At 40.5% G+C, this 15,616-nt stretch overlaps 1 protein-coding gene across 8 annotated transcripts in view; it reads left to right on the forward strand.

Moving 5' to 3' along the window:
- Positions 1 to 15,616, forward strand: part of RPS6KC1 (ribosomal protein S6 kinase C1) — a 93,969-nt gene that overhangs the window by 24,049 nt on the left and 54,304 nt on the right. For 7 of the 8 annotated variants that reach the window (XM_075749225.1, XM_075749223.1, XM_075749220.1 and 4 more), the window contains 2 exons: positions 1,920 to 1,979; positions 2,783 to 3,145. In XM_075749225.1, coding sequence (XP_075605340.1) covers positions 2,854 to 3,145 — 292 coding nt within the window. In that variant the 5' untranslated portion in view covers positions 1,920 to 1,979; positions 2,783 to 2,853. Of the gene's footprint in view, positions 1 to 1,537; positions 1,637 to 1,919; positions 1,980 to 2,782; positions 3,146 to 15,616 lie in introns of those variants that run through there. The other variant, XM_075749224.1, reaches the window with a different exon arrangement.

The raw sequence follows: 15,616 nt of genomic DNA on the forward strand, positions 1-15,616 counted from the left end.
TATACCCCATGAAATTGCACAAGACGGAGACAAGTACAGGAATTTATGTTCAATTTCAGCATCATTATACTCATCTAATATTCCTGACAAACAATCACTCTGTCTTCCTCTCTGGGTACATGGGATAATGTTCAAATGTCCGACTCCCTCTCCAAAAGTCTTTCTATACCAGTTGCCAAATTTTTTAGAGAAATTCACTGGGAAGCTCATCTTTTTTTAATTCTTTCTTTCCCCTTTCCTTCTGTTTTACCATGTTCATATTATCTTCCCAGAAATAAGCACATGCAGTTCAGCCTCTTTCTACCCCTCGGGCTGTTTGGAAACCCCATGACTGTGGCTGTGTGGTGCCAGACCTGGGCTCTAAACCTGACCTTAAGCAAAGTTTATTAGCTCAGGCTCTGTGCCATACTAGCTGTGTTCACACAGCTTCTGGTCAAGTTGGCTGCAAGAGAAGAGCAAATGTGGTTTTGTTTGGACTGTAGGGAGGGCAACTTGAGTCTGTCTGAAATCTGCTGTGTGGATGTGCTGTAATTCCTCCAGTCTGGCTGGCCATCACACCCTTCCTGCAAATCTCCTGCTTTTCCATTCATTCTTTCTATCTGCACCTTTTGTCCGTCGGTCAGCTCTGCTTCCACCTATACATTCCCTAGCTAGCAATTTCTCTTCACTGAACAAAATAACTTGACTCCTCTAAATGTTATTTCATAAATTCTCAGTCCTCTGCACCCAAATTTAACATTGTGGTCCCTAAATTGAGCAGGTGAATGACCCATTATTATTATTATTATTACACTAATTAATGAATCTTCTGTCTCCCAACTGCTGTGTTGTGAGGTTGCCTTCTTTCTTGCAGGACTTGGCAAGGCAGTTTTCTTCTCTGCATGGACACTTTGCTCTATGTCCCTCCCTTGAAAAGATAAGGAGCGTTGTCTTCTGTGCACCCTGTCACCTCTTCTGAAGTAGTCTTGTGTCATTAAGTATCACTGTCCCTTGCTTTTCACACAAAGAGTAGCTGGTAATCTGTTCTTCTTCGTGTCTCTTTCCTCTCACTTATGTTAAAGGAACTGCTAGCTTTTACAGAAGCAATATTTCTACAGTGCCTTTTTATTCCTCTTCCATAAATTGCAAACTCCCTCTAACTCTGCAGTTGCAGAATCAAAAAGAAAGTTTGAGTTAGTTGCCTTTGAGTCAGCTCCTTGTCACTGCCACGTACTTTTTGAAGATAAGTCAGAACACTTTACCTGATAATGTGGATAAACTCTTGACTCTGTCGATAATACAGAAGAAAACAGACACCAGGTTTTCGCTCAGAATTTACTTTCTCTGTGTGTACAAACAGCTAAATGTCTTGACCTTGTTGCCTGTTTTATTGCCTCAGTGGGTACATGTGCCAAGGTGATAAAACAAACTGCTACTTGATATCCAGGTGGCACTGCCAAATTCGTGGCTTGCTCCATATGTCTCATGCAGGGTACTATTCTGGAATGACATTTTTGAGACTGAAAGCTGGCTTTTTTTTTTTTCCCTTGGTGTGTAGGTCCCAGCTTTGAAGGCTCTCCTGTTTTAAGTCTCCTTAGCTGTAAATCATCAGAGCAGTGAGAGATAGGGATTAAAGTGCTGCTGCTGTTGAAATTAGGTGAGTTGGAGTGCTGAGATTTGAATTAGCCCCCCCTAAGCAAGCACCTGTGTTTTGTTTTTAACCTCAGAGGCGACGAAAAATGGTAAATCTAATACCACTGTCACGATTTTAATGGCGTGTTACCAAATTGATATCTCTGATAGCTGGTCAAAGAGCAGTTTCATCTTATGTACTTTTACCTGTAGTAGGGTCATGCCCTTTCATTTTGATGGCAAGTGAACCTCTAATCTGTTGTAGAAAAGGATGTCAGAAACATTTTTGTCATTCTTGTCCTTTTCAGTTCGAAAGGATTTAAGTGGGCTTGATGATGTGACACTTACGAGCCAATCGGAATGCGGAGGTGAGATTTAGAAGTTGATTCCATTAGGTTGTGGAATTTAAATTATTAGAAAGTCATAATTATGAGTGAATGCTTTTCATGGATGATAGTCCTTACAGAATGAAATGGCGTACATTTAAAATATCTTTGCCATTTATTTCCAAATAACCCTGCTAAGTTGCTGTGGTTTAGTTACTGAGGGTCAGCTTGCAATAAGTATATATGCTTTTAACTTATGGCAAATGTAAAATAAAATGTGTTAGCTCAAATTTCAGTGAAAGGTGTAAGCTAATTCATTTTACCATACATGGTAGATGTGAGTTAGAATGCTGCATGATGCATAAGCTGACAGTAGCTTTGTCTTCATTCAAACTCCTTATTTACTGTTTTGGGGATGCTTCATCCTACTGATTTAAAACAGTATGTTGGGATTTCTTGCAATGGTAATCTGGCTCCTGCTGATTGACTTTTCTAATAGCACTCACACAGAGAGGATTAATTTTATAATTTCCTAGAGCCCAACAATGTGCAGGCTTTGAAAGTTTATGTTGGGCGTTAGATGTTGATCTCTTCGTTCTCAGTATTAAAATGAAGACCAGTTGCTCTGTGGAGTTTGCAGCTAACTTTAAAAAAATGTTTCTACAGGTACTCAAAAATAATTTCTAAGACAGTTTTACATGCAGGGAATTTCTGTGTACAAAGTCTCAGTAAGATGCATAAGTGAGAAGAAAGCTAAAATCTTTGGATGGAATAAAGAATTTTGGAGGTTCCTAAGGTATATGAGAAATCTAGAATAATGGATGTCTTTCTGACTGTGCTTTCAGGCTTCTCCAGTGACAGTGACCTGATCTCTCTGACCGTTGATGTAGACTCCCTTGCTGAGTTAGATGATGGAATGGCATCCAACCAAAGTTCTCCCAGTAGAGCTGTTGGCCTTTGCCTTACTTCTGAACCCCCAGCACAAAGCACACTGGCACCTGAGCAGGAGTGGAGCAAACCTGAAGGAGAGAAGGAAAGCCATAGTCTGTTTACTGGAAGCTTAAAACCCAAGCCTGGCAAACAAGATTATTTGGAGAAAGCAGGCGAGTTGATAAAACTGGCCTTGAAGAAGGAGGAGGAAGAAGATTATGAAACTGCCTTCAGCTTTTATAGAAAGGGGGTTGATCTGCTTCTGGAAGGTGTTCAAGGTATGGATCTTCCCATTATGTTTGCCTTCCCTTTGGTTATGGGTATTTGTTCATGGCGTTTCCTTAGTTAACATCAGCTTACTGTGTTGCAAAGACGTGATATGAAAAGCAGAATGATGTGTGCTGGGCTTTCATGTGCTTGATAACTGCTGTTCAGAGGAGAGAGAGAGAAATCTTTCTCTCTTAAGACCGAATGGTAATTTAGGGTCTCATCTTCCAAGTGCCAAATATCTCCTCTTTTAAAATTGCGGCACAACCTTCGACTTGCAGGTAAGTAGCAAAGTGCTCCACTTTTGCCTCTTTCTTTTTTTATTACCTAGGCATTAATTAATATGTGGCACTTGCAGCACTGTTGAAACATTATTTAATTTACATGGTTAAGTGAGGATTAATTATCCCCATTTTACGCATGGGGAGAGGCAGACTCAGGTTAACTTCCCAATCACAACAGGATTAGAACTATTCTTGGCTCACAGCCTTTTGCTTCTTCCACTAAACCGTTCTCCTTTTCTAGCTAAAGGATGCATGCGAACTTACATGCCTGCACTGCTAGAGGAGAGCAGGATTTTTTATTTTTATTTTTTTCCAAAAGACTTTGCAGACATACATTGACATACAAAAGCTGTTGTTAACTGACCAGATGTAACTACATGCAAGTTTCTGCAGAGTCTCCTTGCACTTGATCAGTCAGGGAACAATTTTTTCCCCTTCCATCTCTAGCTCTTAAGAATCTAGAGTAATAACCTCACATATTTGCATTTTGTCCAGCAATGGCATAAAACTATAAAGCACAGGAAAAGATTTGTTCTTTCCTGGAGTGAATTCAGGGTCTGTGTATTGTGCTTCTGTCCCACACAGATCAAATGAATAAGATTAGAATTGTGGCTTTGTTTGACAGTATACAGCACAGATGCATTATGCTGCTCTAGATCTGAACTTAAATACAAGCAGAAGCCTTTGCTGCATCTCAGTAAGATGCACAGCAGTGGTCCAGACCCCCTGAACAGTTCTAGGAATGGAAGTTACCTGCTGAGCTGCTTTAACAGGGCCTAGCAAAAAATAATGAATAGATTACTGATGAAAACGTAGAGGTGTGGGCCAAGATCTGTTCATAGCCTTTGCTTAAAGTGTCTTATACTTTTTGGCAAAGGTAAATCCACCTCTTTCTTGTCAAGTCCCAGTGATGTCAGTAGGGTTGTGGCTTTGCTGCTGTTGTGGCTTTTCAATAGCATCCTATCTTTCCTTGCCTGTGTTATCAAAATGCTTTTCATTCTTGATGCTGAATATGCTGGCAGTCCCTCTGTTGGAGAGCCCAACTATTCTTTTTTCACTAACATGCTTCTTTATAGACCTGTGTGCCATTCAGTTATGGTCTTCTGAAGACCATATCTTCTGTTTTGTCATAACCATTTCTGTCATCTCCCTGTGATGCAAGGCTGCCATGATGCAGTTTTAAACTGACAGTTTGTGTTTCAGCTTCAAAAAGCTTGCTTTATTAAACAGTTTCAAACTGTTAGGGCATGAACAGAAGTCAGGCTATCACACATCAGTTGAGCTGTGGTAACTATGCATGCGTACTTGAGTTGTGGCAGTGGTTAAACGTGTGGACTTTGAATCCATGGTAATCCTTATGGCAATATGTTTACCTTGAAGTCGTGAAAGGCTGTTCTTGAATGTGTTGTAGGTGACTTGCTCAACTGATGTGTAATAACTCATTAAACTAGAGTGGGTTGAGCTTTTTACTTACATTTGCTAACATTTCCTCTAAGGACTTTTGCTGCTTTGCTGTTGACTAACTACTCATCTAGCTACCTCAGATGACTGGTAATCCTTTTCTCTCACCCATTCATGTTTTCAGGCTAGGAAAAAAAATCAAGGAGTCTGAGAAAAGTGTGATATTCTGCCCTGTTTCCCTGGTGACACTCAGATAGTACAATGGGGGATGTTATTGAGAGGTGGGCCTGTATGAACCTCATGAAGTTCAACAAGGCCAAGTGCAAGGTCCTGCATGTGGGTCAGGGCAATTCCAAGCACAAATACAGGCTAGACGGAGAATGGGTTGAGAGCAGCCCTGAGGAGAAGGACTTGGGGCTGTTGGTGGACAAGCAGCTCAACATGAGCCAGCAATGTGCACTTGCAGCCCAGAAAGCCAACCATGTCCTGGGCTGCATCAAAAGAACATGACCAGCAGGTCAAGGGAGGTGATTCTGCCCCTCTGCTCTCATGAGACCCCACCTAGAGTACTGCTTCCAGCTTTGGGGTCTCCAATATAAGAAGGAAATGGAGCTGTTGGAGCCAGTCCAGAGGAGGGCCATGAAGATGACCAGAGGGCTGGAGCCCCTCTTCTATGAAGACAGGCTGAGAGAGTTGGGCTGCTTCAGCCTGGAGAAGAGAAGGCTCTGGAGAGACCTTATAGCAGCCTTTCAGTACCTAAAGGGGGCCTACAAGAAAGCTGGAGAGGGACTGTTTACAAGGGCATGTAGTGATAGGACAAGGGGTAATGGCCTTAAGCTGTAGGAGGGTGATTTAGATTAGATGTTAGGAATAAATCCTTTACTGTGAGGGTGGTGAGGCACTGGAACAGGTTGCCCAGAGAGGTTGCGGATGCCCCCTCCCTGGAAGTGTTCAAGGCCAGGCTGGATGGGGCTTTGGGCAACCTGGTCTAGTGGAGGGTGTTCCTGCCCATGGCAGGGGGGTTGGAACTAGATGACCTTTGAGGTCCCTTCCAACCCACACCATTCTATGATTAATAAATTTATAACGGTGGTACCTGTGCGTGTGTGTGTGTGTGTGTAGGGGTGTTCCTGATGGATGAAGAGATGTGTAGTCAGCACCTGCAACTTTCTCTGTGCAGTCCCTGACACTGCATCTGTACAGCACAGGAGAAGGAATAACAGGAGTGTGTTGCTTTTTAATTTCGATCTTAGACCTTTCCATCTTATACACAGGATAGTTCTTAGCAGTTAGCTCCTCTTTTTTTATTTCTCTGTGTTACCCTGCATATCTGTGGAAGTGGAACAGAATAAGGGATCATCCTCTGCTGGGCACTTACACTAGATTTGGCTAGATCCAGCTCGTCTTGTGTCCTTTCTCTTTGGAGTTTCTGCAAGCTGGCAAGGAGACACTGGTGTCCTTCTCTATAATGATAGGCCTTATTCAAATGCCTTCCTAAAAATATATACCTTCTCAGGATCCATGAGGACAGTAAAAAAAAAAAAACCCACACCAACGCCAAACCAAACCAAAAACCCCCAAAACCCAAACCCAACAAAATCCCATGAATAACTATCTGTATTCATGCTTTTTAATCTAGTTACTTTATAAGGGTGATATATTTAGTGTCGATACGTGAATATTTGCTGTATGTTGTAATAAAAAACCCTCCAACCTTTACCTAATCACTTTAGCTATTTAAACATCCCTGGTTATGTATTTCACATGGATAACAACATGCTCCTTTCAAAGATAAGGATGGTGCAATTGTTACAGAATGCTTCTGGTCTTCTGCCATTGATTATTTTTACCCTATTTTGTGTGAATTAGCCTTTGTAATATCTGAAAGTGAAACACAGCGTTCATATATGCTTACACACACATATAAAATGACATTGCCTCTCGGTGTACAGCCATTGCAGAATGCGTGGCCTCTCTAGAACTGACTAAAGTGGCTTTTGCCTGTTAAATGGTAATACATATTTTTGCCACGTGGTGGCACCAAGAAAATAGAAATTGACAGCTAAGAATTGCAATCAGGAAGTGTAACCAGTGTAACAGGGGAAAAAAGAAACATCATCCATCCTCTGTGTTTGAAACTTCTCTCAGAATTACCTCAGAAATGTAATGCCTCTGTAAGTTGGTTAGATGTATCTGAAAGGTAAGGGTGTCTCTGTTGCCAGCTGCTCCTTTAGGCAGAAGATCTACTTAATTCTTAAGGCTGCCTCATCAAAATCACATACAAGTAAGTTTATTACTGCAAGTTTATAGACTTGAGTTGTTTAGTTTGAAGTAGCTGGCTTCCATACAGTCAGTCAAAGCACACTTGAGTCTGTTACTTTCCTGATGACTTTCCAGCTCTCTGAGCTAATGGTAGATGAGGCAGGTGTGGCACATGCTTATACCAAAGAAATGTACATCTTGACTTCATTTTCAGCTGTGTGTGCATGCTCTCACAAGTATAATGCTGTTAATTATACTGTGCAAGGTGCATATGTACTTTCCTCTGCCAGTCTCTTGCAGAGTTTTAGCGTTAAATCTTTTAATGTCCTATTCACAATCCTGCCAAAATGCCTGATCTGCATGTCACTTGGGGAATGAACACCGTCTGTGCTCTGAGAGGGTAGCGTGTACCTTGGACTCTGGGCATCTGCTCTTTATACATCTTGGGCCTAGCTCTGCTCTGTACATGCATTTAATATTAAACACGTACATCAGTGGGAAGGAGGAGAACACATTCTTGGACTGGCAGCAGAGCCCTTGGACTATCCACTGAACTACCTGTACCTCTTGTATCTCTCGGCTTCATTTATACCAGAGCTCCCTTGCGTGTGGCGAGAAGGAATGGCTGCCATAATTTCCTTTTTCCTCTGAATACATATTGATTCTGCTGCCCCTCTTGCTCTTTCTGGGTATTGTTGTGTACGGGATTTTGGAGCTTTTGCAAAGCAGGTCTGTCAGGGTTGTATGGAATGGTTAAACAATTCTCCAGAAGCCGAAACCTTCTGGAATTCTAATCCTCTACCTTTTTAAGCATACTAGAAGATAAGTATATTAATTGATAGAAACTTTGGCTTACATTTGTGGCTGTTCCTTTGTTTTGTTAGCATGTCAGAACACTTTGAGGTCAATGCATTGCTTCAGGCCTAGCAATGGAAAAAATGCACTAATCGATAGCAAGCCACAAACTTCTAGGCTGGAAGTTAACTGTCTTTTATGCAAGGTAGTGCTTTCCCTGACTTTGGTGTAGGATGTAGTTCATGTTAGGAAAAAATAGATCAGGAGGCTAAAATTACGGAAAGAGGTTTTCTTGTAATAAAGGAGGGAGTCCTGTCTGTTATAAACTGCTCCTCTTTTTCCAACTCCAGCCGTTCTCATGTTATATCCATTATGGATCTGGGCAGTCTGAGCTGTGTGATTAAACACAGAGTTAACACTATTGCTTGTCACTGGATTTCGGTAACTTCAGGCACATGATGAAGCAAAAACCACTTCACAATCTGGTCAGTCTAATTCGTGTAGAAAAGTACAGGATCTGTTTCATGCAGTTTAGAAAGCAAACGTGTTCGTTGCTGGTCTGTTCCATACAAGGCTCCATGTTACACATTAACATCTGAAGGGAGATGGTCCATTTACTTGATCAGAGATTTGGGGTGTTTGTTTTCACATGTGTAGCAGCTGTGGCTGGACACAATGAATATTTATTTGGTTTAGGGGGCTGGTTCAGCTAGGCAGCATGGACCTTGTTGCGTGAAGTATGTGGTGCCTCTTAAGCCAGCTTAGCAGCCACAAACTGTTTTCTAGGTGTCTGTGTTTTGCATTAGGTATCTACAACTTCTAGATAAGCTGCTGGTGTCTTTGAAAGAGAGCTGCGAATGTCAGTTTTGCACTGCTCTGTGCTATTTTAATGTTTATCTAGTAAACAGAGCTGGAACAAAAATTACACAAATTACTGGAACCTTGCTAAAATGACTTTGACTTTTAACCCAGAAATGCATATACAATGAAATGCTGGGAATACTTTGGACAACTAGATGATATTTTTGGATATACTGAAAACAAACCAACTTGTGTCTAATTACTGGGATTATGATGGGCTGTGATTTGAACTTGTGATGGAGCCAGGGATGCAAACAGGAGCATGCTTGACAGAATGCCAAGAAGAAAGTGCTTTATGAAAAGGGGAAGAGGAGCCATAGCTGTTCGATGAGCGCATTTCTGGCTTCCAGTGTGAAAAGCACCTTTGCTTGTTTGTTGAATGGCACTTATGAAGACAACTTCTGTTACAACAGAGTAGCTATTTTATATTCTTTTCACTTGTTAAGTCCTCTGTGTAGTGTTTCTCATTGAGAATAACAATATCTTAGGCAGTTTCTGAGCTACCCAGCAGCTGTGCCTGATTGGAGCAATGTCTTTGAGGAAACAACAGACCTGTTTTCTGAGAAGATGCATTGGGGTGTGAGCTGATGTCTGCAGGGAAACCTTAGAGTTGTGCTGGGCCCCACAGAGAAAGGTTAATGACAGAGTGACTGAAAGATCTGTAATTCTCCCCCACCTGATTTCAGGCCTCTGTACTGCTATGGTGTATCATCACTCACCTTACTCATTGTTGTAGCTTTATGCTTCCACTGATGCTGGAACCAGTCAAGACAAAAACTGCCTGCCCTGGTTCCTTCCAAAGGAGCTGAAAACCAGCTCTGTTTCCTCCTATTGTACTTTGGGGGTGCTGTAGGACCATTTGGGTTGGGCTTTCTAAGCAACCATACAAAGTGCTCTGTCTCTCCTAGGGCTTCATACAACCTTGGCATCACTGCTGCTGTTTCAGAAGGTTAGATGTTTGTGAGAGGACTTGTCTATTGACAAGCAGCTAGATTAAGAAGGGATATTGGAAATACTGTTATTTGCTTAAAAGTCATCTAATCCCACTGTGCCGCCAGTGATGCTGAAACCCATGCTAATGTGAGCTACGAGCTGTTCATAACTAAAATATGTTGGCTTCCAAGCCCATTGCAGGCTGTGCAGATTAGCGCTACAGGATCCATGACTGTGCAGTAGATGCTGGATGGGTCTCCCTGAGTGATGTCATTCCATATGCAAAAGTACTAGGCTCAGACACTTCATTGTGGCAAAGCAGTAAAATACATCATCTGCAAGTAAAGTATGGTGAAGTTGGTTAATGTATAAATACAGCCAGATTCAGCTATGTAAAGGAATACTCAAGGCAAAGTTCCACTTAAACTGCAAGATTTCCTTGCACCAAGAGGCTGATAAAGGTCTGGGGTTTAGCACGTGCTGCACAGTTTAGAGCCTTACAATACACGTGAAGGTGAATTGTAGCAATACTTGTAAGGCAAGATGTAGGGCATGATGCTGAGATGACTCTGAATGTGGTTGCTTAGCATGTGGCTGTTAAAGAATGAATAAATATGTGGCAAGGTGGGCCTTAAAAAAACTGTTCTTTTTTTCCCTCTTCTGGGGGACACAGCTAGCTGCATTGGCTTGGTGTTTTTCCGACCTTTCCAAGATTTTTGAGCCTGCCCTCATAGCAGCTCCTTGCCAGGTTGCTGCTTGTGCCCAGCCTCTTTGACAGACATCTCTTCCTGCCTGCACAGCCTTTTATCTCAGCTGTTAGCCAGCACTTAGCTGCAGCTAAGTGCATTAATCTTTCTTTGACTGTTGCTATGTGGGGTTTCTACCTCCCATCAGAAGACCTAGTAGGGTTGCCACACTTCTTCCAACATACAGTGTAGACAGAGGAGACTGATCTAGGTTACAGTGCCGCTTCTGTCCTTAGGTGAGAAAATTGAAGTCTCTGCTGCAGAATTAAATGCCTCAGGCAGTGTAGGTGAATTGAGGCAAATTACTAGCTGGAATAGAAAAATTGCGTAGATATGTTTAGGTGCATGATGCTGCATGATAATCAGTGCTCTGATATCCCCCCCCCCAATAGTTCTTGCATATACACCTTCTCTCTTTACACATCCTCCTTTTCTCTTTTCCTGTCCTCTTTCCCTCTTTTCCAGTATATTAAAATAGCCTTCTTTGCTTCAGAGCTGTGTAGAAAGGCTGGTATAGGTTTGATCTCTGTGGGGCCTGCTGCTGGCTCTTCTGTTTTAGATTTTAGTGCTTGTTCATGGAAAGGTACCATTTCCCATACATAATACAAAGTACATATGAATTATATTTAATACATAGATATGAGTACTATTAGACCACCAGGATTGATGAATCTCATAACTGTTTTTTCATCTGTCTTTTTCTTTCTGCAATACTTTATGCTTCAAACTGCAGTAAGTTGTTCTTACTTGAAGGGGTAGGTGTCTGTGTGCTTGGGTTCCGTCTGCTCTGAAACAAAGAATATTTGTGGCTGCTAATTCTAATTTGGATTTGTTCTTTTAGTTAGGAAGAGTGCAGAGAAGTTGAAAATTCTTTTCCTCTCTTCTGTGGTGGTGGTCTGTGTAACTTTTCCTTGCTCTGTCAGTGCTCTCTGCCTGTTCCTGTGGTGCTTCTGCTGGAGGACTTGCTGCTGCTGTCACCATTTTGTTTCCTCACCTGTGCTAGCATGCCACTGCTTGTCCTTCTGTCTTGCAACGCTCACAGGGTGTGCTTCCTCCCCCGCTCCCCCCCCCACCTTATTCTTATGTAGTTTTACAGGAAAGTGTTAAAAAATATTTCTCACATTGCGAAGTCTTACTTTGGTGAAATACCTTGCAGTTGAAGACTACAAGTTTTAGCAGATGGATGGGAAGTTAAGCTTTTCCTTCCTGAAATGGTGTGTGCTGTGTGACCGTTCATTTTAGTTTTTTCCAGATAGTGACACATGCACATGAAAAGCTACCACCACCTTGTGGATTTAACATGAGAGTTTCTGTATAAACAGATGTTTGATGATTAGTGTTTCTGGGAAGTAACGTTTTGTATTATCTTGAGTGTTACTGACTCCTGCTTTACTGGTCACTCAAACACATTTCACCCACATTGTTCTTCTATGTAATCTTAACTTTGGCACATATGCCAACATCTTTTTTCCAGAGAGATGTTTACCTAGACATTTACACCACTGGTATGTAACCTTAGGTTTTCTACAGGATGCAGAATTGGTAACTTCACAGGAAGTGTAGATCTGTAAGCGTCTCAAGCAACCTGCAGTGAAGATGATGTATAAAATATAGACATAATAGTTATGAGCACACTGGAAAGTTGGAAGAAAAATTCTTAGGTGTTCACTCACTGTCACACGTTTGTGCTTCAGCGTGAGAGCTTTAACTTTTAAGTGGCTTTTCTTCTTGGTTGCTGGCATACAGTACTGTCCTGAATCTTCAAAAAGCAAGAAAGAATGGTTCTGATAAATGTGGTGTATCTTAATAAATTTTTACTTCCTCAAAATGTTTAAAAAAAAGAAAGGGAGGGAAAAAAGATCACTTCAAACTGTTTTACCATAGTAGGCTTAATCTTGGTCTTATTTTTTAATATTTTTAAATATTTACAGTTTTTTTTCAGCTGTGGAATTTGGCCACCACCTCAAAGGAACTCATCATTATAATAATATATAGCATACTAAAGACAATGAGCTAGCAGGCTTATTTCACAATTCCAAACTGCCACCTGCTGCTAAAATCTATAGCGTCTTTCCTTGATGCTGAAGTGTCCATCTATCCCAGCACCTGCCACATTTCACTTAAGTAATTGTTTGAAAATTAAAGGTTACCCATTCTCCTGTGAAAGTTGGTGAAGACTCATTCCAAAATCAGCAGCTCTTCCCCTTCCTGAAATAAATTTTGGGGTTATAAAACTGTGTCCAAAGTGGTCGCAACCTGTGCTGGATTATGAGTCGCATTGTCACTTACGGTGTGCCTGAGCTTTTGTTTGGCTAATATGGACAAAGGAGCCTGCTTCACATGATGTTAAGAAGTGTTTGCCCTAAGAAGAACAGAGGTCCTCTTGAACCAATTAGGCAAAAATAACAGCTGGGCTACCCACTAATAAGGAAGGTGCTGCTAAACCTCTTTTCATTGTGAGAAGAAATAAATCTTTTAAGGCTTACTCCCTTGCATTTTTATAGAGAGCAATTCTTTGAAAAATTCAGCAATCCAGCTGGGTGATATGTGCAGGAAGACTGTGAAGAAGATAAAGAAACTTTTAAAAATAAAAAATGGTATTATAGCTGTTAGATTTGGCAATTATAAATGTTTCATTGAAGATTTCAGTATTTAGAGAAAGTTTTACTGTTCAAATTGTTAAGAATGTGGAGTTTGGGGTTAGCACAACAGGCAGTCTCCCACAAGTTCCTTGTAGCCTGTTCTGCAAGAGGACATTCCTTCCTGGAGCAAATCTCTTCTGATATCTTCTTAAATAAAGGCAGCCCACATATATTTTTAGTAAGTCTGAGAGAAAAGCAGGAAGATTTGGAATATGGAAGTTATAGAGGATTGGGACAGGTAATGCTAACTTTTTAGCTTTACCTTTTTGGTGGAAATATCCACATCCTGGTCAAGCAGCTAGTTAGGCAGGGAGTACGCTGATGTTGTCCTGACAGATTGGCTCTTCCTGAGGAAAATCTGTGATGCTCCGTTAGGGATGATTTGGAGGCGGTCAGACACAAAGAAAGGAATATATAGAATTCCTGGGTGGGTGCTATATACTGTGATTTACTGAATGTGGGATATTTTATATGTTAGTGGCACATGGTGACTAGAGTTGTCTTTGTCACCATCCAGTAAGACAGACATCTTCCACATGACTTCATCCTGGATCTGCAGAGGAGAATAGTTAAGGACCAGAGCAAGTTTGAGAGCACTTTGCTGCATCTGAGAAGCCTTCTGTTGGTACTCCAGATTATTTTGGGGGAAAAGGACAGATTTTTTTCGTAGTTCTTACTGCCCAGATTTTTTTTTTTTGGTTGTTTGAGTTTATTGGGTATGGCCCCCTTTCAATAGCTTTTTGCTATTAATACCTGAACATAAGTAATTTTCTTGTACAATAGAATTAGAGAAGATTTGATACCTGAATAAACAGTTAGCTGAACTGAACACTTAACACTTCAACATTGAGTTAGCTAATCTTTCAAAGGTACGTACTCTTCTGAGGTGCTGTGAGGTGTGAGTAGAAGAGTCTTTTGAGTAGAAGATAAACAAAAATACTGCTATTTTCTGAGATGCTACTCGTATATACCTATTCTGTGGAAATGCTGCTTCTCTGTATTTTTCATTCAGATCAGTGGACTACGGGAAAACAAGCAGGCAAGTTACAGATGAACTCAGTGACACAATTATTCTGATATTTGTGGGATTCCTCTACCAAACCCTCAAGATCATTTGAATGTTGTTAGAAACGTCTGGTTTTGAATATATATTGTAGCTGAGCCGTCCTTAGAAATAAAAATTAAAGAACAAATTTTAAATCATTGGCTGCTGTCCTAATGTCCTGGCTACTGTTACTTTGATCAGCGGGTGGCCTGGTCAGCCTTTCCAAAGCCAATTTTCATTTTAAGATATTTTTATTTCTTTGAAATAGGCAAAGCCTTTGGAAAATGAGGGAGCAGCCTGCTTGTGCTTGTGTGAAGGCTTATATGTGCAACAAAGTAGCTGTAGAGTTTTTATATTCTGTTTGCAGTAATAGTAAACAGAGCATCTAAAATAACCACTTGCACATTGCAACAAACACATCATCATTTGCTTAAAAAGAGTTATAATTACAGTTGACGAAGCATGGACACCATAAAAAATGCATTAGTTTGGCTTGACACATTAATTACCTGTTTTTGCAGATGTTTTTATATATTGTTGTGTGAACAGTTTACAAAATAATTACAGGAAAGTCATATGGAAAATAAACTAAGTGGGTGGTTTCTCGCCTTAATATTTTCATTCATGTGAATCTGTGTGAGGCACAGCTGCTCCGCAGCAAATGCAGAGGGAGAGAGAGGGAGAGAGACGGGGAATCTTGAGGGGTTTTAATTCTAAGGTCTCTATGATCAGCCTTGCTACACTTTTATATCTTGCGTTAGCAGTGTAGTTTTTAAACATGTAAAATGACATTGCTGATTTAATCCCAGTGATCAGGAGGAGGGAGAAGCTTTGATCCTGATCAGATGAAACATAAATCTTCTAGTATCTAGGAAAATAAATGAAAAATCAATATTATTTTAAGCAGGATGATCTTTTATGAGCAGTTGTAAAGATTCATCAAAGGCTTTGACACAGTTTAAACATTTCCTGTTTGCTGCCATTTAAAGAAAAATGCCTTTCAAGTTATAAATTGTAATTAAAGAGAGATACCTCTTTAGATTATTGTGGGCTAACCACAGAATGGAAATAGGAGCTCAGTCTGTTCACACAGTGTTTAAATCAAAAGGTCTGAATTGGGAATAAATTAGTGGCCTCTTTTAAGAGTACAAATTTTACGTAACTAAAAACACTATCCCATAACAAAATGCAATATTTCCTTTAAAAAAATGCATAAAGTCTGCATCACAGCTTTAACATCTGTCAAATACAAGGATTTGCTCTAGTACTGTGTTTTAGTGATTTATTCGGTTTTAAGTGAAGAGTTCTATGACTTGAAATTTGGCATAAATGCTAGAGATTTTTAGTTTAATGGGGTCTTTATTATCACTCATCACTTGGTGTTTAAGAGTTTTTACGTAACATTTTCTTTTTTTTTTTTTTAAATTCATATCTGCTGTTTCTTTACAGATTTTTGTGAGGTATTGGCTGTTTAAATGGGAATTTGTATTGGTTTCTTGGTTAAACTAATATA

The sequence above is a fragment of the Balearica regulorum genome, chromosome 3, assembly GCF_011004875.1.
Source record: "Balearica regulorum gibbericeps isolate bBalReg1 chromosome 3, bBalReg1.pri, whole genome shotgun sequence".
In the NCBI taxonomy this organism is placed as follows: Eukaryota; Metazoa; Chordata; class Aves; order Gruiformes; family Gruidae; genus Balearica; species Balearica regulorum.